The 25,095-nt window shown below is 44.4% G+C and overlaps 1 protein-coding gene and 1 pseudogene across 5 annotated transcripts in view; one reads left to right on the top strand and one right to left on the bottom strand.

The window, feature by feature from the left end:
• Positions 1 to 18,209, bottom strand: part of MARK3 (microtubule affinity regulating kinase 3) — an 82,073-nt gene extending 63,864 nt beyond the window's left edge. For 2 of the 5 annotated variants that reach the window (XM_016121427.2, XM_016121428.2), the window contains exons 1-2: positions 17,567 to 18,209; positions 313 to 504 (exon numbers count right to left, since the gene is read on the bottom strand). In XM_016121427.2, coding sequence (XP_015976913.1) covers positions 313 to 504; positions 17,567 to 17,617 — 243 coding nt within the window. In that variant the 5' untranslated portion in view covers positions 17,618 to 18,209. The remainder of the gene's footprint in view (positions 1 to 312; positions 505 to 17,566) is intronic. The other 3 variants (XM_016121429.2, XM_036218169.1, XM_036218170.1) reach the window with 3 other exon arrangements.
• Positions 10,798 to 10,913, top strand: LOC118600803 (annotated as a pseudogene).
• Positions 18,210 to 25,095: the final 6,886 nt, after the last annotated feature.

The following is a 25,095-nucleotide window of genomic DNA, read 5'->3' as shown; positions in this document are numbered from 1 at the left end:
TGATTTGCAAGTACCATAAGCTCATACATGAATTTTAAAACAATTTTTATTATGGTGACAGATATTTGCTACTAAAAAAGAACAAAACACTACCATTTTTAAAGGCAAAGATTATTCACTCAATACATTTACAACATTTAAAGAAATGGAAAAGTCAAACAACTCCCAGAGGATTACTAAATTTCTTGTTCTTAAAAAAAAAAGGTTTAATTAGTTTAGAAAGAAGTCTAAATGTATACATTCTCTTCCTCTTTCTCTCACATGGAACAGAGCAAGTGTCATTAATAGAAATTAAGCATAATTTCTAGTTACCTCTCTGCCTGTAAGGATGTGTCTTGCCAATTTCACTTTTGCAAAATTCCCTTTGCCGATTGTTTTCAACAGTCTGTAGTTTCCGATGTGAGGCTGTTCGTCCGCACAGGAAGCTATGGAGTTTCTACACCGAGCCCCAGAGCGCCCGGAACGAGAGGTCACTTCTTGCCGCCCATCTCCATGTGACGTGTGCTACAATGCAACATAGAACAAACGTAAGAAAATGAGAGAACACACGGTACCTACCAAGTTTTAAGAGCCTCTAGTTGAAGAAACAAAACATTAATGCTGTAATTTTAAACCTAATGCATCTAGCACTTTGAAGGAATTCGCCCACATAGTATAAATTAATAAGGAAAATAAGAATGCTGAGAAGAAAAAAGTCAGATGTTGAAGTTCAACTGGTGATCAGAAAGAGAGGCTGTCTATACGTGACTGCAACGTAAAACAGGCGCGACGGGACTGCCTTGCGGTCATGAAGAACTCGACCTTCCCGTCTGCTATTAGATGCACCGCACCCCGTGAAACAGGAACAGCGAACATCGCCATCACCAGATGAACACGCTTCTGTGATTTACGCATGGCCACATCACTAGCGAGAAATCCAGAATCTGGATTCTCAATTTTTTCTACACTATGCTGCTAACAATTTAAAACAATGCGTTCAAAATAACCACCAGACTGTGTGGCCCTTGACAAATATTTGTTGAATAGATGAATAACATACTCATTATGCTCCATAAAGATAAAATAAATCATAGGTGCCTCTAACCATGTTAAATATAACAGTACGAGAGTTACAAACGCCTGTACAATTCCGTATGTCCAGGTACCCAGTTGCCTAGTGCTTCCTCTTTCCCTACACGAGCCCCATGAATGCCACACCCCACTGCCTACCTTTCAAGGCAGCTAACTCCCGCTCGGGGAAGCCTTCTCTCTCTCATACTTTCAGCCCTCTTCATTATTCTCTTTTCTAACTTCCTGTCCAGTAAAATGTCCCTTCCTTCTAGTGCTCTTTCTCTATTGGGCAAAACAAGCCTGATCCTAGCTGGTAAGCATTAAGAAATTACTTTGCAATATATTTATATGAAGTGAAAAGGAAAAACAAGCATTTTAAACTGAAAGCTTAAAAATCTGTGCCAGCAACCCCTGATGGCCACCAAAGATGTCCTTCCAAATTGCCATGTTAATCTCCACCTACTTTCTCAAATTCTATTTTCCCTTGATGGACCAAGTTTTCAGATAGATTCTCTTCAATTATCTTGTAAATACTGCATTACAAACAATGCTTTTCTGTTTTTATTGTAAACGTATACTTTAAGTAAAACAGGATTTTACAAACTAGTCACAAACCTAAGCAAATTGTAACATTGTTCTTATAACAATTTCCAAATTAGAATTTAGGGAAAATAGCCTATTTATAAATGAGGTCCTTTTGATCAAAGAAATAAAGTGACAACTAAATTATGACACTAAGGCTTTACACAAAATATATACTTTACTGAACCCAAGACATGTGCTGCTGTAACGCAAATTTTGTAGATCAGCTGGAGTGTGGTTTTAAAAGAACTTGAGTGACCATGTTTATTTTCAAACTAGATTTAAGTTTAATGAAAACAGGACAGTAATTTATTGTTCCTTAGATCTTAGAACAGTAGTTGGCACATAACTGATATTTAATAAATATTAGAATGACTAAGTGATATCAAAATACAAATCACTGTAGTGCTCAGGTGGTTTAAATTATGAGAAATTTTTCTATCTTTCCAATTCCTTCTATTCATTCATTCAAATATTTACGAGTGACAATATATGATAGATTTTATATAAATAGGCACTGTTTTGGGTGCTAGAAAGACAGCAGTGCATAAAACAAAGTCCCTATCCCCACGAGGTATGTGTCAGGTAGTTTTATGTTTATGCAATAAAAATATGGTCATCAAAATTATACTACTATCCAAAATTCTGGTTAAAAAACGCTTTTGTAATGTAAACATACATTTTCTAATTTACATGTTTTATAAATTCAGCTTTTCATGTATTATGTCTTCAAGGGTGAGGCAGTTGAATAGAAAAAATATGAACTTTTGTGTAAATCGACTGTCTTCTGTTTCATGTAAGATGGAAATATTGAAAGAATCTCCAGCTTCATGGACATCCAGAGTTCGCACCATTGCTTACTCCCCAATCTACTTATAAAAAAAACTCCTTAGCACTACATCGTTCCTGTGTAACCTTCAGCAGGATGAGGATTTCTGCCTGTTTTGTTCATTACCAGATAGTCTCAGAACTTGGAACAGTGTCTGGCAGGTAGTAGCTGTGCAATACATCGTTGCTGGATGAGTGTTAAGTGGACTAGAGGCCCTCTCTGACCTAATCCATTCCTCCCCTCGTGCTGTATCGTCCACTACTCTCCAGCATGATCCTGGTTCCCTCGGTTTGAGAGCTCTTTCTTCTCTTCAAACCTAAGAAAACCTTATTCATTCCCTTATGTTTGGATCATCTGTCACCATCTTTATGAAGACTTCCGTGACTTCCTGCATCCCAGCAGAATCACTATCTTTTCCTTTGGGCTCCCAAGGTAGTCTGTGTGTATCTATCTCTATTAAGCTACCTTGCTGACAATACTATTAGCCACCAGATTGGCTCCTGGGCTTCTGAGCTCCTGGAAGATCATACTGCCTTGTAGGAACTCATTCCCCTCACTAGAGGATAGGAACAGCAATGTGACTAACTTTGGCCAATGAGATAGATACAAGTGAAAGTGACATGTCATTCCCATACTGAAGCACTTAACTGCCAGTGCTGAACTCCAGCCCTGTCTTCTGCTCTCCTGAATCCTGACCACTCACTGTCCAAAGTCAGAGAGGGCCACAGGACCAAATTGGCTGAGACAAGATCAGTGGAGGCAATGAGCCCTCAGGCAGAGTTTGCGTGAACAAGGTTTTTTTTTTCTTAACCATGTTAAATCACTAAGATTTTGGTCACGTATATTACCACAGCATACCCCCACCTAACATAACACATACACGTGAAAATAAACAATCACGATACAAAGCAGAAAGAAACCTGTATATCCTCATTAAATTATAAATTCACACAACAGATTAAAATATCTGTTTATTAAATTCCAACAGGATTAAACTTAGTATATTTAGTTTGGTATTTCCTTACACAAAGTCCTTAAATTTAAAAATCTAACATGTTTAACTTTAAAACGTCTCTCAAAACAGAACCAAATTAAATTGCCTTTTGCTTCTATTTGGCCTTCATTCTTTCCCATGTACCACTGGTGGCCCTAAAGTTAGTTTCCTATTAATATATCACAGCATTCAATACAAATACTAAACATTTTAACAAATAATTACTTATTAGTCAATTATTTCATGCATGGAATTTTTTTCTAAGAAGCCAAACAGGACCAAAAAAAAGTTACATCGTTCTTCCATAGTCAGTTCACAGCATTTTGTGGCAGCACTAAGCACACAGCAGGTACTCAAGAGCTGTTGAATTTACGTCTTAGATTAAATGAGTGCTGCTCCTTCTCCCTCCCACGGAACTGAGCTGATACCACGTCATTCAGCAGGAAAACTAAAATATGTGCGCTACTACTGAAAACTAGGCAGAATCGAGCCAAAACCAGGCGATTAACAAATTCATAAAGCATTCACTTTCAAACTAAAACCTCTCTTTAATGCAAAACACTTAGGCTGCCTGGTAATATTATTATTAGGGAATTAAACAAACACTGTATTTATCTACGCAATATTCATTCCTTCCGTCTTTATTCCAAGAGAAGCTGAATGTGTTCGGGGAGGCAACATAGCCAGCTAAATTCCTGTTTTCTCAAACTTCCCCGCAGTGAGAGGTAGCATATGGCTTAGTTCTGGCCAGTTTTCCTTAGTCAAAGTCTACAGGGGGGCTCTGGGAAAACTTTTTGTTCTCATAAAGGGAGACAGATACACTAGTAACACCCTCTTCCTCCTCTCTCCTGCCTTGAACGCAACCATAATAGCTGAAGCGGTATAAACTATCCTATAGCCATAATGTCTTAAAAATTAGAGAAAAGATATAAATATTTTTAAAAATCACCGGGTCCAATATTATTGAACTGCTGAACCAAAACTAGAAGCTGCCTAGATTTCTTTTGTGAGAAAAACAAACCCCGATTTGGTTAAGCCATCTGTTAGGTTTTGTTACTGTCAGCCAAAGCACTGTTACAGGGGCCATGGCCACAGCAACACTAATGTAAGAAGCAATAAGAAAGGGAATGAGGAATACACTCCCTTTTATGTTACACGTGTTAGTTTTTAAATTTTTGTCCATATATAAAGAAGATAATTATCACATAACTAGAAGGCACAAATGAGAACCTACCTTAGCAACACACACACACACACACACACACACACACACAGCCCCTTCCCCCGCCCCCACCGTGTGTGTGTGTGTGTGTGTGTGTGTGTGTGTGTGTCTGTGTGTCTGTGTGTCTGTCTGTCTGTCTCTCTGTCTGTCTCTCTGTCTCTCTCTCCATACTATGGTTCCAGGTTTGCCCTTATATCTACCTGGTAAAGCACCAACTTGAAATTTAAAAAACTTACTTAAGAAATCAAGTTTAAAAGTTTACAACAACTAGACACTGTTTCAACTCTGCCTGAACAGAGCTTGGTCCCTTCCATAAAACAAATACAAGACGTGTAACCCACACATCCTTCCGAATCCTTAAAATAACCAGCCACCCCCTTACATAATGGGCAGGTTTCTTCAAATGTGAAAAAAAAAAAATCTATACAGCCTAATTGTGACAATAAAAGGCTATTTTCCAAGTGTTTTGTAATTTAGAGATATTCATAAATCAGTTTTCACTTTTGAAAGCAGCTGGGCAATTATTTCATTCACTGAAGAAAAAATATTTCAGATTGAACAACTGTGATTTTAAAACTGTTAGCAAACTAGGAACAGAACTTCCTTAATTTGATTAAAATCATAGACAAAAATCTTCAGTAAATATGTTGAGTGGAGAAACTTTAGAATCACTGAAGATCAGAAACAAGATGAAGCTATTTTCACTATCATTATTTAACATAATACTGGTGGCCTTCAAGGAAAGAGAAAGTTTTAAGATATAACAATCAAAAGGAAAGAGATAAAAATGTCATTATTTGTAGATGATATGATCTACCTACAAACCAACGGAATCAGAAATACCATTGGAACTCACAAGAGTGTTTGGCAAGGTGTAAGATCGACCTATAACATTCCTCTACACCAGCAGTAACCTACCACAAAATTTAATTTAAAATGACCATTCTTAATATATCCCCTCTCATCCATGGTTTCACTCTCTGCAGGTTTCAGTTACCCATGGCCCAAAAATACTATATGAAAAATTCCAGAAATCATTCCTAAGCTTTAAATTGTGCAGCATTCCGAGTAGCATGATGAAACCCTGTGCCACCCCCGCCTCACTCTGCCCGAATGTGAATCCTCCCTTTGTCCAGCGCATCCACCCTGTCTGCGCTACCGGCCTTGTTAGCAGCTGTCTCCGTTATCGGACCGACCGCTGCAGATCACGGTGCTCGAGTTCACGCAACTCTCATCCCTGTGAACACACAAACGGTCAGAAAGTGAAACAGCTTTACTGCTGACAGGAGAAGTTTCACCGGTCTGGATAAAAGATCGAACCAGCCCAACATCCCTTGACGCCAAACCCAATCCAGAGCAAGTTCCTAACTCTCTTCAATTCGATGAAGGCTGAGAGGTGAGGAGGCTGCAGAAGAAAGTTGAAGGAATGAGCCATCTCCATAACACAAAAGTGCAAAGTGAAGCAGCAAGGGCTGATGCAGAAGCTGTGTCAAGTCATTGCCGAGATCATTTAAAAAGGAGCTACTCCAAACAACGGATTTTCAATGTAGATGAAGCAGCCTTCTATGGGAAGAGGATGCCATCTCGAATTTCACAGCTAGAGAGAAGTCAGTGCCTGACTTCAAAGCTTCAAAGGACAGGCTGACTCTCTTGTTAGGAGTTCGAGCAGCTGGTGACTTTACGACGAAGACAATGCTCACTTACCATTCCAAAAATCCTAGGGCCTGTGCTCTATAAATGAAAGAACAAAGGTGGATGACAGCGCATCTGTTTACGACATAGTTTACTGAATATTTTAAGCCCTTTGAGACCTCCTGCTCAGAAAAAAGAACCCTTTCAAAATATTACTGCTCACTGACACCCACCTGGTCACCCAAGAGCTCTGACGGAGATGGATGTGAGATTAATGTTGTTTTCATGCCTGCAAACACAACATCCAATCTGCAGCCCATGGATCAAGGAGTAATTTTTAGTTTGTTATTATTGTTACTATTTAAAAAATACATCTCGGAAGGCTAAAGCTGCCAGATATTGATTCCTGTGATGGATCTGGGCAAAGCAAACTACAAAGCTGCTGGAAAGGCTCCACCATGTTAGATGTCATTAAGAACATTCATGACTCACGGGAACGGGTCGAAATATCAACATTACCAGGAGTCTAAAAGAAGTTGATTCCAACTGTCATGGATGACTCTGAGAGGTTCAAGACTTTAGTGGAGGAACTACAGACGTGGCGGAAATATCAAGAGAATCAGAATTAGAGCATGGAGATGTGCTGGACGGCTGTCATCTCATGGTGAAACATTAACGGGTAGGGAGCTTCTTATGGATAAGAAAGTGGTCTCTTCAGATGGAATCTACTCCTGGTGGAGATGCTGTGAAGACTGTTGAAATGACAACAAAAGATTTAGAATACTACATAAATTTAGTTGATAAAGCAGTGGCAGGGTGTGAGAGGGCTGACTCCAATTCTGAAAGAAATTCTACTGTGGGTAAAACGCTATCAAACAGCACTGCATTGCTGCAGAGGAATCATTTGAAGAGTCAGTCAGTCAATGTGTTGAACTTCATCTCAATTTTAAGAAATTGCCACAACCACCCCGACCTTCAGCGGCTACCACTCTGATCAGTCAGCAGCCATCGACGCTGAGGCAAGACCCTCCATCAACAAAAAGATTACAACTTACTGAAGGCTAAGATGATGGTTAACAATTTTTAGCAATAAAGTATTTTTTAATTAAGGCACACTTAAAAGACTACAGTGCCATGTAAACGTAACTTTTATGTGCACTGGGAAACCAAAAAATGTGTGTGATTTGCTCTATTGCCGTATGTGCTTTATTATGGTGGTCTGGATGGAAGCTGCAGTATTCTCTGAGGTCAGCCTGTTGCCTGTACAGTGCCATAAGATACTGAGAGAGAGAGTGAGTGAGAGAGTGAGAGTGAGATTGAGAGAGAGAGAGAGAGAAACAGCACATCACATAACTTTTATTATAGTATACAGCTGGCTCGGTCAGTCTTCTATTTTTGGGTTTAACCAATCGCTGATCGAAAATATTCAAAAAAATAAAAATAAAAATGTTATGTTGCTGCTGACATGTATTATGTAGCTAGATCAAGTTAACAATGAGGTATCACACTTACACTTATTAAGCTAGCAAATTTAGAAAGCTGGATAGTCTACAACCATGCCACCCTGAACAGGCCTGAGCCCATCTGATCTCAGAAGCTAAGCAGGGTCGGATGGGAGACCACCTAGGAAAACCAGGTGCTATAGGCATAAAAAAAAAAATTAAAAATGGATAATGCTAAATGTTGGCAGGAACCATGGGCACTGCTGGTGGGAGTGTGGGCTGAGGGAGCCATCCAGAAGAGCAACCTGGCACCATCTGGTACTTCCCGTGACCCAGCAATTCCATTCCTAGCTACACATTTCCCCCAAACTCTTACACAGCTCCATAAGGGACATGCATGAAGATATTCACTGTAGCATTTCTGTGGCAGCAGGGAGTTGGGGGCAACCTGAATGTCCACTCCTGACGAGCAGAGATTAAGTGTGATGGATGGATGCCCCCCACGGCGATAATGCAGCAGTCAGAAGCAACAAAGTAGACAAGAAAGACGCAATATTGACACAAAGTACCAAGCATATAGACATACAGATGCACACAGGACAACAGATTAAACATGTCAGAATAATAATCTCTTGGGGCGATAAGGGAAATACATATGGGAATTAACAGGAATAAATAAAACAAGAGAATGGCCTCATATTGACCAAAGATTACATGACTTTTTGCACCTGAGTTTACAAAAAAGTTTCTGAAAATATGAACCACAGGAAAGGGAAACTACCACTATTACTATTCATATTCATAAATTTAGTCAAATTGGTTTCACTTTTAATAAAATATTTTATTGGTATAGTAAGTGAATGATAACAATAAAATATACTGAAAAATAATTTACTTCTCTAATCCTCAGAACTACAATGAACAAATTGTGGCTACAGAAAACTGACTCGGTAGCTTTTGATCGGTCAACTGTTTTCTAAGCACCTATTAAGTGCCAGGTACTACAAGGAGATTAAAAACAGAAAAGTAAGGTGCCAGACCTCGAAGTAGCTCATAGCCTAGCTGGGGAGCAATGACGGGGAAGAATAACTGAAACAAAGGGCGATCTCGGCCCGTGAGGAAATCTTGAGTAAACGCCCTCAGTGCTGTCCGACAGATACACTGTGAACTACACATGTAATTTTCAATTTTCTAGTAGCAACAATAAAAAAAAAAAAAAAACTAAAAACTAAAAAGAAATGGAATAAATTTTAATAATATTTTATTTACCCTAATATATTCCCAAGTTATTTCAACACATATTATAAAAAGATTAACATTCTACATTCTTTTTTCATATTATCTTTGAAATCTGGTATAAATTTTATACTTACAGAAAATCTTCATTCAGACTAACACATTTCAAGTCCTCACTAGCCATCATATGTGGCTGGTAGCTACTGTGCTGAATAACAGCCCTGAGCACTCAGAGAAATGACCACGTTTGGGTGAGATGAAGAAAAAAGGGCATCCTAGGGATGAAGGGACAGCGTCTCTGAAGGGTAAGCAGTGGAGCTCTAATGGGAGATGACGGTCACTTCAAGCAGCTAGCACAAGAAAAGCTACGGAAGCTCGGGCGATGGGGGAAGACCGCCCTGAACCTGCAGATCTAGACAGTTCCATCTCTCACAACCCTCTCACTGCATGTGCCACTAACACTGGGGGAAAATGGCTTTCGTTCCTTAACATCATGACTGCTGACAACGTCTTAACACTCTTGACTAGGCTGCCCCTCTGCCTTGATCCCCCTCCATCCTCAAGCCTTAGCTCAGTTAGTTCCTACACTACAGCACTTGACTATAAGCTCCTTTGTGGGCAAGAACCAACTCACCTCTGTATTCTCAGTACACAGGACCTGGCACCCGGCAGCTGTGACACTGCTGGGTTGGAACAAACGGCCCAGCAGAACTGCCTGGCTGGAGTAGTTCACGCAGGTGAGTTAGAAATAACAAAGCTAGGAAAGTGGATCAAGTACTTAGAGTACTAAAGCCTTTACAGGGTACCCAGATTTTTAGAATATTACTACAAATGCTGTATTACGAGGAAATTGACACGGACAGAACTCCCATCATGTGAAGTGGCCTGAGTACTTTATAGGTGTTATTTCCTTTAATCACAACAACCCTGAGTAGATGGTGTTAATCCCTTTTGATAAATGGGACTATAGTTAATGATACTGTACTGTATATTTGAAAGTGGCTATGAGAAATCTTGAAATTCTCACATAAGAAAATAAATTCTAACTATGTGTGGTGATGGATGTTACCTATTATCTAGACTTACTGTGGTGATCATTTCACAATATATACAAACATCGAATCATAACGTTGTGCACCTGAAGCTATAGTTGACCCCTGAACAACAGGGTGTTAGGAGCACCTGCCCCCGCCACTGCCCCCACCTCCACAGTGAGAAATCGGTGTAACTCTCAACTTCCAAAACACTTTACTAATACCTACAACTGACTGGAAGCCTTCCCAATAACATAAACAGTAAAGTAATACATATTTATATGTTATACGTATTATATACTATAGTCTTACAATAAATAAGCTAAAGAAAATGTTAAGAAAATCATAAGAGAAAATGCATTTACAGTATTTATTGGGAAAAAAAACCACATATAAGTGGAACCGCACAGTTCAAACCCATGTTGTTCAAAAGTCAACTGTAATAAAATGTTACACATCAGTTACAACTCAATTTTTTAAAAATTTAAAATTTTAGAAATATGAGGCACAGATGAGTGAATTAACTTGCCCTTGGTTGTTACCTCTATCTGATGACTGGTTTCAAATGCAAGCCTGTAACTCCAGACCCCAATCTCTCTTTTTACATTGGTTGCTGAACGCTTTTTTTTTTTTTTTGCTTTACTTCTTGCCCATTCTAGCTCAGAAATGTCTTCAGAATCTCTCCCTTGGACGTGGTTCCACAGTGCAGCAGTTAGCACGTCCGCTTTACACACAGAAGGTCCTGGGTTCATATCCCAGAGAAGCAACGGTCCATGGTCTATGGCCGTGCCACCCTGAACAAGCCCGATGTCTGATCTCGGGAGCTAAGCAGGGTCGGGCCTGGTTAGTACTTTGATGGGAGACCACCTAGGAAGACCAGGTGCTGCTGGCATAAAAAAAAAAAAGAAGAAGAATCTCTCTCTCCACCAGTCTTAGGCTCCCATCTTTACCTCCTCTCTCTCCACCAGTCTTAGGCTCCCATCTTTACCTCTCACTTCCAAGTCCAGACTCCATCAAGCCTCCCTCTAAGAAAGGGAGAAAGAAGGTGATCTCATTGTAATGAACTACAGAGGGGAGAGGCTGAGTACACAGGAACAGAGACGAAACCAGTAAACAGACCATTAATAATAACAGTAAGTGATAAGCTACCATTTAAGTTTTATTATGTGTCAAGCACTGTTCTAAATGTGTTACCCATATTATCTTATTGAATCACTAATTCAACTAATATTTATTTACTGGTCACCTGTAATAAATGACTAGTATGTTCCAGGTATTTTAAATAGTATCAGTAAACAAAACAAATATTCCTGCTCACATAGAGCTTTCAGTATACCAGAGGAAACTGACAGAACACAATCAACATAAATATGTAAATGATACAGTATGTTCGAAGGTAATAAATGCACTGGAAAAAAAGAAAAGCTAGATCATGGTAAGTGTGACTGGGAGGGCTGTGGGTGGTCGGAGTAAGCCTCACTGAGGTTTGAAAAGAGAAGGTGAGATACGAGATACCTGTGGATATCAGGAAGAAAAGTGTTCAGAGAAACGACCTGATGCCAAGGCCCTGAGAATGGAATGTCCCCAGTGTGTTCGACACACGACAAGCCGACGCCTGGCTCTATGAGTGCACTGAGTGAGGAGAGGTAGGAGGTGAGGACAAAGCGCCAAGGGAGGCCAGAGCATGGAGGCCTTATCCTCATACGGTCCTACGGGGTCATCACTATTGCCAATCCTATTCACCTGGGGCACGAAGAAGGTAAATAATTTGTCCAAGGTCACAAATAAAATGCTAGGTCAGATTATAAAGTGGTTTGAAAACATGACCCCAAAGCCTTTGACACACCTCCTATTATGAGGGAGGTACGGCCCAAGTCCCTTCTGCTTGAATCTGGGTGCCTGCCTGTGACCTCTTTAACCAAGAGAAAATGGCAGAAATGGTATTATGTGATTTCTGAGGCAGGCAGCTTCCACCTTGGCTGCTGAAACACTGAGCCACCCGGAAGACATCCACTCACACAGACAGCGGCCTCCGTGCTAGAGAGGCCCACGCAGGCACTTTGGCCAGGAGTCCCAGCTGCGCCCAGCCTTCTAACCACACCTGCCAAGGTGTCAGATATGAATGAAGAAACAGTCTAGGATGTGGATCTTTCGGCCCAGCTATTCAACAACCCCTTAGCCTTTCAAGAGCCCAAACTGAAGTCCCTCGGTGGAACAGAGATAAGCCATCCGCGTCTGGATCTGGAAGCACAACGAAACAGCTGTTGTTTTACACTAAGATGTAGAGTGGTTTGTTTCATAGCAAAAGTTAAGTAGAACTATACAATAAGCAGGAAACAACCTGTGAAGAACCTGAACTAATGAAATGGAAAAAAAATCAGAATACATTACCATTGCATGTGGAAGGTTGTTTATCATTGAATATCTTTTAAATCTAGATGATGACCTCCTTTTAAGAAAAGAAAACATCAGCTCCTTCACCAGTAAAGCTAATACAAGCCTGTGGGCACACCAAGGCAGGCCGAGGCTAGGCAGGGGGCAGGCAAGGGAAGGCGGACAAAGAAAGGTGGAGACAGTATAGGAACAGAAAGTCGTCGAAACACCTCAAATGCCTCAACGACAAAAACTGCTTGCCCAGTTTAAATTATCCCTCTGGATAAAGAACAGTAGAGGGCTGAATTAGGAAATGATTCTAGATCTACTCTGCTTGAGGATTCTCATTCTAGAATCCACTATTGCAGTCAATGATATCATAAAGATACTGACTCCCTAAAGAATAGGGTTACACAAAATTCTGGGATAAAAACCTTTGAGTTCAGCTTATTCAAATTTCATATTAAATTCTACCAATACAAATTTTCAAGTAAGATGTCCATAATACAAACTCCACAATATTTAACCTCCACACAAAAGTGGCTACCTAACTATTAGCAAGAAATACAAACAAAATAGCTTTTGTTCAAGCTTCAACTACAAATGCCAAAATTCCACATGACCCACAGAAATAATGCCTTATCTAGTCTACAGAAGATTACATAAGACCAAATATGGCTGCACAGCTCAGGTGGCTACAGTGCAGTGCTAAAGAACTCTAGCTGGAAGACAAAGGTGGACCTACCCCCCAAAAGTCTTTTTCCTCCAACGCCCTCCAATTACTACATAGGTAGGTGCACATGGGTCAGCACAAGCCCCTTATTACTGCTGGCAGACAGATCAACTCCAAGCACATTCTTTAAATTCTTGTGAGTCAACATTAAAGCTGGGAGAGCCCCAGGGATGAGATGTTTTCTCCTTCAGGTTTAATATGAAATTTTAAAACAGTAGTGAGACAAGTGAATTTCTGTTTTAGTCCTCCCAGTGCTGATCAGAAAGATCTGTATTCCCTGACTCTTACTTTCAGTTTGAGAATAAATCCCAGGGATAAATTTTGACTATATCTAGAATACAAAACCCTCTTTAAAATTAAAGATAACAGGTACCATTAATTTTTATTAAACTGTATACGCCTTTTATAAGTAATTACGATGTAAATAATCGTGCTACATAAAATGTCAAATGACTAATATTCTACTCAGGACAAATTTCTACCTTCCCCTAATTTATATACAGAAGAAATGAAAATGACCCTCAAACTGAAATCGATAAGATGTTTTCCCAAATACTTTGACCCAATAAAAAAAATTAATTCAGAGATCGACTTTTTTTTAAGGCCCAAACAGCTTGGATTCAATATAGTTTTAACAGATTAAATGAAATCATATTACATATTTTAAATGAAATATTATCTAAAGTACTTAGTACTATTGCCTGATGCACAGTAAGTGATCAATAAATGCTCGTGGAACATGAAAATTTTACTGACTATGGATATTTGACTATGGATATCTTTATTCCATAATCACAGTACGATCTAAAGGAATATAGTTTCACTGGCAAGCCTTCACTGAAATCTGAGGCAGGGATTCTGAAAGTGTGGTCCCTGGACCTGCAGCATCTACACCCGCCTGAACTTGTCAGAAATGAGAATTCCGGGGCCCAAACGGTAGAATCAAGATGGTGGTGAGGTGTGTGTGTGTGTGGGAGGGAGGGTCCAGCAATCATCGCCGAGGACCGGTATCAATGCATGACCTATTAGAAATTGGATCGCAAGCAGGAGGTGAGTGATAGGTAAGCAAGCGGAGTTTCACCTGTATCTGCAGCTGCTCCCCAGCGCTGGCATCACGACCTCAGCTCCACCTCAGATCATTAGGCATTAGATTCTCACAGAAGCACCAGTCCCTGAGGCCAAAAAGGTTGGGGACCACGGCTCTATGGCACCGTGTCATACACATAGTAAGTACTCAAATTTAAACAGGCTAATAATAGTAATAGTCTCCTATAACCAATGGCTGGCTGGACAATTACACATCAGTTTATCTATTTTGCAGAGATAAATTCTGAGGACTAGTTTGCATTAACTAGTAATAAACAGGTACTTGATGCCCACACACCAAGAGCTGTTAATTGCAAAGCCCTGGGGCTTCCTATACTTCGGCAAATAACCCAGGATTACAAACTGTCATACACTTTTAAACTTAAGTGAAAAATACATTTCTAATTTTACAAGTGTACATCCAGGATTTGTCTGTGGCTCTGTACAAGTCGACTGAGAACAAACTAAAATGAAAACTTTTTCTTGACTTTAAAACCCCTCTTATCTCACATATTGGCCAGCTATAATAGATGGACCCTAGATGGATTCTAATTTGAATAAATGTTTAAAAAGTAGACAACTGAGGAAATTTGAACATAGATATTTAATATTAAGAAATAATGATAAAAGGATTATGATTACCTTTTTTTTAAAAAAAGTTTTATCTCTTCTAAAGCTTTAGAGAGAAAATGATAAGATGTTGAATTTGTTTCTTGGGGAGAGAACAATGCAATTAAGACTGGCCATTGAGCTGTTGAGTACCGGGGGCAGGGTTTAAATTTAATTTAAAATTTTTAAATAAGATTCCTTAGGTAAGCAAAATGGAAAGCCTTTTTTTATAAAAATATAAAAACAAAGCTGTTCAAGTCATAATAACCAAAATGTCTATCTAGTGAACGGATTTTTAAAAACTGTGGTACATCCAAACAATGAACTACTCAGCAATAAAAAGAAATAAACTACTGACACACACAAACATGAATCAACTTCGAAAGCATTATGCTGACTGAAAGATTCCAGACACAATTATATATTCTTTGACTCCATTATATATAACATTCTAGAAAAGGTAAAACTATATGGACAAATAACAGATTAATGATTGCCAGAGGCTGGGGAAATGAAGGGCGGACGGCAAAGGGCCACAAAGGACCTTTATAGGCAATGGAAAGGTTCTATATCGTTACTGTGATGGTGGTTACATGACAACACATTTGTCAAAATTCATCAAACTGTACACATAAAAAGACTGAATGGTCTCTTAATAAATCTGACTCTAGCAGAGGAGCTGCTCAACAGACTGAGAGCTCCCATTCATTCTTGTACCCTCACCACTCAATTAGCAGGAAGTCTAATACTTAGCAGTTAGGTAATGGTAGACAAATAACATGGTATATGCCAGACGTGTAACATTGACACAAGGGCACTGTACCGTAAAAGACACCCAACTACTTCCAGAATGTGCCAATACCTGAGTTAAAAATGGAACAGGGAATGATAAATTAATGCATGAGGTGCTACAAACCTCTGACTGTAACACTGTCAAAAATTCAATTTTAAATACATTCCATGAGAATAAAGGTACATTCCATACCCTACATTATCTTTAAAAGATAAAGTCAGTATAAAATATTCAAGAGGATGTGGGGTGCAGCATGGGTAATGTGGTCAATCTTGTAGTGGCTACGTGTGATGCCGGGTGGTGGGTACTGGGCTTGTCAGGGTGATCTCTTCATAAATTACATGAATGTCTGGCCACTGCTCTGTATACCTGATATAATATTGAATGTTGGCTGTAACTGGAAAAAAAAAAAGGATAAAGTTGGTAATTTCTAACAACCCGCGAAGATTACAACATAATTAAATTCCGCAGAAAACAAGGTAAAGACCCACTGGGTGTAAATCCTTCATTATCACAAATCTGCTATGCTGTTTTTTGACCAGTTTATTTACAAAGTATGGAGCTCCTGCTCTGGTTCATTTTGCTTCTCTTAGTGAAAGTCAATGATCAAAGATAATCAACTCATCTTTTTGCTTGTTCCACTCAGGGTACTCAGAGAACAGGTTGATCAAGTCAGAAACAGGTTCAAAAGGTCCATGAGAAAATGAATTCACTGACTCACTTAGTCTACAATTTTCTATTACTCACTCTTTATATAATTTTCTAATCCATCTCAGGTAAAGAAATGTATGCCACTGTACTCCTTACTTACCAGGTTAGATAGCATTAAATACTGTACATTAATACACCACAGGGATATGCTTTAGACCAAGGTTTACACAAACAGAGTAAATAAACCGAAAGCTACTCAGCAATCAAGTGGAATTTTGAAGATTAAAATGAAGGCATTTGATACCACTGGCTCACGATGTCTCAGGACGTTATTGAAATCATGGAAACAGGCAGAGCAAGGAATCTTTTCCTAAGTGATGGCGTTTTCTTGCCAGGAATTACCTCATAACACTTACAATGAAAAGCCAGTGAAGTTTCCCTACAAGTTATTTTCTAGATGTTTTGCAGAAGATAACACTACTAGGTTGGAACAGTTCTGAACCCAGTGCTAAAGAACTCAGAAAGCACTTGGGCAGACTCAACATTTTTCCAGTGTAACCTCCACTGCCAGTGGTCATTCCCGAAAAATGCTGCTCCTGGCCTTTTAAAAGGGTTTCCGTGAACAAATTCAAAGGATCCTTTTATAGAAGCAGAGGATGTGAGTGCTGGAAGGGGCCCGAGAGTTTGTCTACGCCAACCTCCCCGTAGGAAGGAAGAAGGCTAGGCCCAGAGCGGGATTCCCTCGGCTGGGCCTGGGGTGGCAGGGCGACCGTCGTCTACACCTTCCTCTCCACCCTGCCCGACCCAGCCGGCCGGGGCAGAAGCGGAGCGAGACGGAGCGGCCCCTCTGCGGACTTCCCGTCGGCCAAGCTCTCGAGTTCCTTCTAAGGGGGCCACAGGAAGACGTCAGCGGCCATTTAGTTTTAGTGACTGTCACTAAACTTAGTTCCAGACAATTTTAAAGAGCGAGGCGAAGAGGACAGTCCACTCGACCCGACCCGGGGCTTTTAAGCGGCACCACGGACGTGTTTTGAAGCTGACAGCCTCGCAAGAGCCGCCTGCCCAATTCTACGGGAGTTTGGTCGAAACACGCGCCGAGCCCCGCGGAGCCCCGCCGCGCGGCGACCCGGCCCCCGAGGCCCTGACCCGAGAGGCGGCGACGACGACAGGCTCGTTAGGAAGCAAGACCCCGGCGCGACCACGAACGCACTTCGCGCCCGGCCGCCCCGCGCCACCCCCCGGCGCTCCGGGGCCGCGGCCCCCGACTGCAAGGCCGCCGCCGTGCTCCGGGGGGACTTACGTTCTCAGTGTCTCGTTCATTCACCGTTGGCAAAGGGGTCCTCGTGGACATTTTACTTCACTTCACTCTGCACGACGCAAGGGCGAAACGAAACGGCGCGGCCCCGGGGCCGGCGGCCGCGTCCTCGAGCGCCCGGCGGTTCCGGAGCGGCGGCGCCCCTCCCCCACGGCCGTCTAGATCCCGGGCCGGGCCCGGGCCGTCCCCCGGCGGGCCCCGGGGCTCATGCTCCCCCGGCCCCGGCGGCCGCGCCGAGGCGCCCCGCGGGCGGCGGTGGCGGGGCCGGGCCGGCGGCGGGTGCAGGTCGGCCCGCCGGCGTCCCCGCGCCTCAGGGCGCCCCGCGGGCCGGGGCCCCCTCGCCTCCTCCTCCGCCCCCGCCCCCGCCCGTCGCGCCGCGGATCTCAGCGCCGGAGCCTCCACACAGCGCCGCCGGCGGCCCCTGACGAGAAGGCGGAGGAGGATGTGCAGGAGGGGGAGCGCAAGACAGGCCGCGGCGGGCTGCGGGCGCCGACCATGGAGGGGGCTGCGGAGGCGGCGCCTGCGCCCGACTGCTCTCCTCCCTGCGGCCCGCTCTCCGCCTCAGCCTCTGCCTGCCGGCCGCCGACGCCGCTCCCGGCACCCCCGAACCTCACGGACCCAAGATGGCCGCCCGTCGGCTTCCTCTGCTGCCTCCGGATGCCGGAAGTGACGGCACCGCGCCTCCCGGGGTTCGGCCAATCAGCGCGGCCGAGGCCGCCGGCCCGGCCGCTGTTGCTAGGAGCGACTCGGTCCTATCCGAGGCCGGGGGGGCGGTGCCCAAGGCCGGGAACTGCTGCAAGGTCCCGGCGGGCGGCGGCTGCGGCGGGTTCCCGGCGTCCGGGGCACGCAGGCGAACCGGCCCGGGCGGCGGCCTGACCCCACTGCGGGGTCGGCATTTACGGTGTTGATCGAGCGCCTGCCTGCTCTGTGCCAAAGCTGAGATCGCGTGCCCCGGACCCCGCTGCAGCGAATCGAGTCACGGTCGCAATTACAGTGCCGGGGATGCGGGGAGGTGTCGGGCTCCAGCATCATTAACGGTGATCGGGCAGGCGAGTACTGAATCATCCTTCCTGCCTCTGGCTCTGGGCAGCCGGATTGGGCTCGGCATCCGCATGGCAGCAGGCGCGTCCTGCGCGCGAGGAGTTCGCGGTCAGGATGGAGATGGACCGGGACCCAGCTAAATACCATGCCGACGGAAAAATGCTATAAGGGGTTTGGCGGCGGGAGGTGGGAACGGGCGGAGAGCAAAGCCCTAGTAGCCCCCAGGTACCAGTTCCCTAAATGCCTCCAGTGGGGTTATACTACACAAGCGTGTAGCTGCTGGAGGGCTGGAAGCATCCCTGGGTCCCGGTCTGGGACTGAACTCAGTGGACGCTTGCAGGCTGGGACACTGGAAATGCTACCTCCTCTGGAAGCCAGCCTTGTCCGCTCTCCTCTGCATGTGTCCCGTGGTCCTGCCCAGAGTCTGGCCGGCGGTGGATAGGATGGAATCCACTGGCGCAGGTTCTGAGAAAAGAGATCTGTATGGGTTGGAGTAACAGGAACTGTTATTGAGAGTCTACCTTGTGTAGACTTACATTTGTTACCTCATCTAAGCCTCAGGGTCTAAGCCATCTGAAGTCTAAACAGGTTACAGTGACTTGAACAAAGTAACCAAGTTGGTTAACTGAGGAGCTGGAATTTGAACCCATATCATAAAAGTTCCCTGACGGATAAGCCCTTTTAGCGACTATGTCTTGCTTTTATTTCCCTGTTTTTATGTTTTTCTCTTTTGTCCTCCAGCATGTGAACCATCTTGCTGTGTGGGGGCCATTTCCTGCTCTGTGAAGCATACATGCCTTTAAACACCAGAATCATCCCCAGAGAGGACATGCTCCCAACACAGAAACACACAAGGGCTATGATGGGAGTGGGGCTTCCAGATCACCCTCTCTGGCAAGCGTTTAGCAGGCCGAGGGCAGCCCTGTTTAAGATGTTATCCTCTTTCTTCCTCTTTGGCCAAGCAGAAATGGTTGACTTCTCATTAGTTTAATGTGTGCGTCATACAATTGAACTGGAATATGGATGAGTACAAGATTGTCCCCAGCAGGGACATTTAGGCCACATTGGGTTGGGTCAGGGACGCTCCCTGAAGAGGGGTGTCTATGCTGGGTCTAAGGGTGTGAGCAGAGTTAGCCCGGTGAGGAGGGATGGAAAGGCAGGCAAAGAGATGAGAAGGCCTAGGCAGGGTCAGTGAGATGAGAAACAGCATGGCGGGCTCGGTAAATGTCAAAAGAACAAGAGTGAGAGGTGAGCCTGGAGGGTAGGCAGGATCCCGGTCGGGTTTGGACACAACATGGCACTCGTTTCTGCATCCTGATGACAGGAATGTCAACTAGGTCAGCTGGGAATACCCCCGAAGGACCCGTCAACAGGTTTTAGCCTTGGGCAGAAGTACTGGGGAATGAGTTTTCCACCTAGATGCTTTCTAACCCAAGCCACACATTAAATAACGAGTCAGTGAGTCCCCAAAGATAGGAAATTAAACTGACACTACTTCGCTCAAGATGCTTCTGGTTTTCAAAAGATTAGAATTAAAGAAACTCTTTGAACTGTTCATCGCCCTTATGTTAAATGACATCATGGTGCTATAAAGAGCTAGGTTTGGAAGGAAAGGTGTACCCATTACATGCAGAAAAAGAAGAGGAGGAAAAGGAGGGGGTGGGGAGAAAAAAATAAAGCATCGTTCTGTTCAAAGGAGCCTCTGTGGCTATGAATTGGGTCCAGCTATGGGTCTACGATCTGGAAGGGATGGAACAGCAAGACCTGGAAGTCGTTCCTGGAACGCTGCATTCTGCCCTTTTTCATGTCCCGATTTTCATGTTATAGTTGGTTCTAGCTCAGACCCCTGAAACTGAAAAGACACACATAAATATACCAAGCTGTGTATGTAGAGAGGTAGCACTCAAACTTTCACGTCAGGAAGGAAGGCCATCACGAGACGTCAGAAGCTAAAGATAATCTTGTCCTATCCTTGCTGCTGTAGGATGGAAGAGAAACTGAGCCTTAAAGAAGTGAACTGGTTGTCTGAAGTAGCACAGCCAGGTAGCACCAGAGGCAGAATGGGGCCCTGAGCCCCCACCCCAGCCCCAGCCCCATGCCTTGCTCCACAGCTTGGGCCAGCACTTGGGGAGGTGTGTTTGGCACTCGCCCTAGCACCAGAATGAAAGACTCTTGCACACCTACACGCATCCTGGGACTGTCCTACTCCAGACTTCTTCTCATGCAAGCAAAATAAGCACCATTTGTTTAAGCCACTCTAGTTAGGGTTGTCTGTTACTTGCAGCCCTAACTGAGGCCATGAAATAGAGCGTCAGATCCTTGCACCCCGGGCCTGTGCTCTTTGCATCGCGTCTAGTTCAGACATGGGTGGAAAGGCCTGCATTGGCCTGGCCACCGTACCGCAAACACAAGCACACTGCCCCGCCCAGAGCATGTGGGAACTACTGGGACCCAGGAGCCACTCCTCAGTGTGCGTGTGTGCGTGCGTGCACGTGCATGCAAACATGCACACACTATGCAATTAATAGCAGACAGAGAGCTGCACACTGAAAATGAACGAAGCCACAGGGACTGAGAAGAGCGTGATGACTCTGCTCGCCCCCACTCCCAGCATCCTCGATGCTCACTGCCTGACGGCATGGTACATTTACTGAGCTCCAGCTGTGTACCTGGCTCTGACTGCACCAGGCGCCTGGGCTAAGACCACTCACTGTCCAGCAGCCCTGCGAGTGCCGTCCCCATGTCTGTCCCCGTGTGTCAGAGCAGGGAGGCTGCGACTGCGGCTGGGCAGAGCCAGTAATTATCCCAACATTGCCAGGATCGGACTCCAAAGCTGTGCTCTGCCCCCCAAATGTCTGCAGGCGACCGGTCCCTTTCGTTCTGGGTGAGCAAAGGGCATTGCGGCCTCTTGAGCTTAGCTCGGCGGATGGCCCGGTGAGAAACTCAGCACAGGTGTGTCAGCGAGTTTCCGCCCCCTGCCTGCCACAGTATTGCACCCTTTCAGGAGAGTTGTGCCTGGGCCACTTCTGAGATGGATCACAGACTTCCCGGCCTTCCTAAACACGCTATTCTGGAAAAGTCAGCTTTTCTCAAGGATTCACAGCCTTTTGTCAGGTTGACGGCCTCGGAGGATAAGAAGATAGAATGGGGCCATTCGCCCCTGCACTAATGGCCCCAGGCCATTGGAATGTCCCGTTCTCTGATCTGCGGGAGGTTATAGGCTTGGATATGGATGGATGTGTGCACAGCCTCCTGATGAGAGTCACCGCTGGATCCTGACCGTGTAGCTCTCCGTAGCAGGCCCTCCCCCGCTCCCCCCACCCCGCCGCTCCGCTCCGGGCTGAGAAAGCCCACGGTTTTGAACTGTATCCAAAGTTCCCGGAGATGACAGTCATGGTACAGAGGGAAGGGCTTAGGAATCCGAACCCTGGATGTGAATCCTGACTGGGACTCTGAATGCTGGGTGACATTGGACAGATCACTCTGCCCCTTCGTCCTGGGCACCCTCTCCCTCCCTACAGACCCACTCTGCCACAAACCCCACAAACCACAGCCTTTCTTACAGTCTAAAACAGGGGGAACCTTGAGGTGACTGATTTATCTTCAGCGCTGGCAGGAGCCTTAGAGTTCGTTCATATGGTTAACCCCTCAGCCCGCGAGGAGGAAGCTGACGGCTGGGGACCTGCCTTCGGGGACCGGGGTGCCGGAGAGGCACCTGCACCTCTTGACACTGCTTCGAAGGCTCGTTCTGGTTGGGGGAAGGGGCACCAGCGGGGTCCAGGTGCGGCAAGCCCAGCAGCCCGCATCCACAGCAGGGGGCGGAGGTGGCGGAAGGCTGAGGGTTCCGCGGTTTCCCGCTGGACGGCGCGCGGCATCCCCAGGACGGCGCGCGGCACCCCCAGGGAGAATGCCACACACCTGCTTTCTCCCTAGTCTCCCCATATCAGTTTCCTGTGGCCCCGTGAGGAATGATCACGGACTGTGTGGCCTAAAACAACGTGAGTTTATTCTCAGTCTGGTGGCCAGAAGACCAAAATCGAGGTGGGGGCAGGGCCGAGGTGGGGGGGGGGGGCGCGCCTCCGGGAGGGTCTGCCCCTGGCCTCTTCCAGGCTGGGCTGCCAGAGTTCCCTGCGTCGCCGTGGACGCACCACGTCAATCTCTAGCCACGGCACCATCTCCTCTTCTGTCTGGGTGTCTGTCTAACTTCCCTCTGCCTTTCCCTTATGAGGACACTTGTGATGGCATTTGGGGCCCTCTCGGTCATCCAGGATGACCTCCCCATTCTACGATCCTTAACGCAATGACATCTGCAAGACCTTCACCACGGAAGGTAACACTCACAGGTCCCAGGGACCAGGATCTGGTATCTTAGGGGCCATTACTCAGCCTCCTACACTGGGGCTTGGTGGGTGGGACTAAACAACTTCTCCGGAGTCACCAACTTGAAGTGATAAGATGACCAAGAAAGTGTGGCTAACACAGGTGGGCAATTTATATTGGCTATTTTGGGGGTTTCGAAAGAAAGAAGGATAATCTTTCACTTGCTGGTGATGGATTAATTTTACCTAAAGTCAGTGTCCCTCGCTATGGATCCACGTGGGACGCCGGCACCCCACCCTGCCCTGGCTGGCCGAGTGGCCTTGCCCAAGACCCTTCCGGCTCCCAGCATTTCCGTTTCCACATATGCCGATCACAATGATTCAGATGGTTTATCATATTCCCCAGCACACGTCAGCTGGGAAAGCCGTTATCACGACTGCATATGGAGATATTTGCTGCCAGTATAATTCCAGGTCAAACACAAGGGCAGAACCGAAAGAGCAAAACCCTCAAATGTCTAGCCTTTCATCTCCATACATCCCTGAGCTCACACAGAGCTGGGCACGGCGAGGCGGCAGGGAGTCCACCAGCTGTCAGAACGAGATTCTGCTCCAACAGTTGTGACCACAGACATGAGCTGTCTAGGGCTGGCCTTCTGAGTCAGCTCTGAGTCCCACCTACACGCCCTCCCCGTGGGGCTGCCGGTCTCAAAGCCTCCTTTCACAAAGAGGGCAGGAGCGTGGATGACTCGGAGTGTGTAATGTGTCTAAGCTCGGCTGAATAATTAATGCACTCAAATGTAATAAGCAGGGGCTGGTCGCTGCAGCCAGAGAAGCCCAGAGAGTTTCTGTTAAAACCAGCTCTAGACCTAAGGTGGACAAAAGAGCATGTGAACAACAAAACCCCCCACTTCCCGAAACGCCCTAAGAACAGACACCTATACACAACAACACATACACGGAGAATTTATAGGCCAAAGAAAAATGTAGAACTGAATGATAATGAACATTTTACACATCAAAACTTGTGGGATTCAATGAAAGCGGTATTTAGAGACGGAGTTATAGTCTTATATGTTTAAATAAGAGAAAAGAAAGGCTAAAAATTAATGAGCTATGTGTTAATAGCATGTAGTTCGAACACAGTATACCCAAAGAAAGTAAAAAAAACAAAATGAAATGAATGAAATGAATGAAATAGAGAACAAAGATAAAATGAGATCAACAAAGCCAAGTAGTTATTGTGAAAAACTAGTTAAAAAAGGCAAAACTCTAGCCAGCTAGCTAAGAATACAGGCGAGAAAACATGAGTAAAGCTTAAAAAATATAAAGGAAGATATGACTACAGATGTTGCAGAGACGTAAAAGGTAAGGGAATACTATCAACAAGTTTGTGTCACTAATTTTGAAAGCATATACATAACCGATTAAATTCTAGAAAACTATAACATAACTACACAAGAAGAAATAGAAAATGAATAGCTCTAACTCTTAAAGGAATCGAAACACTTTACAAGTGGGTTCTACCAGAACGTCAAAAAACATTTCAAGTTTATACAAGCTCTTTCCGACAAGAAGAAAGGCGGAAAATCCCTGACCTAAGCAAGCACTTCAAGAAGCTTGAAAAGGAAGAGTAAACTACCCAAAGAAGGTAGAAGAAAGGAAATAATAAAGAGGAGAAATTAATGCAAAGAAATATAGCAAAGAAAACTCAGAAGCAGACCCACACGTGCATGGATACCTGATTTACAACAAAAGGAACACTGCAGAGCAGTAGGGGGAAAAGTCTCTTAAATAAATGGTCCTGAATGATTGGATAATCCCATTGGAAAACAGAAAGAGACTTGCTCCCTACTTCATACCATAGACAAAAATTAATTGTAGATTGAAATATGAAAGACAAAATATAAAGCTTACAGAACATAAGGAATATATTTTGGGTAGGGAAAATGTATTAAATTGGTAAAAGAAAAACCCTAAAGGAAAAGATTGGTAAATTTGATTACAGTAAAAGTAAGAACTTCTTTCACCAAAAGACATCATTCAAAGAGTAAACAAAGAAAAGCAAGCAAATATCCTGGATATTTGCAGTGCATGTAACTGACGAAGGTTCATATACAGAATATAGAAAGAACGTCTATAAATCTAAAGGAA

Source organism: Rousettus aegyptiacus, unplaced genomic scaffold, assembly GCF_014176215.1.
Source record: "Rousettus aegyptiacus isolate mRouAeg1 unplaced genomic scaffold, mRouAeg1.p scaffold_m13_p_3, whole genome shotgun sequence".
NCBI classification, from domain to species: domain Eukaryota; kingdom Metazoa; phylum Chordata; class Mammalia; order Chiroptera; family Pteropodidae; genus Rousettus; species Rousettus aegyptiacus.
Note: the sequence above shows the minus strand (reverse complement) of the source record. Positions and strands in the feature narration are given on the sequence as shown.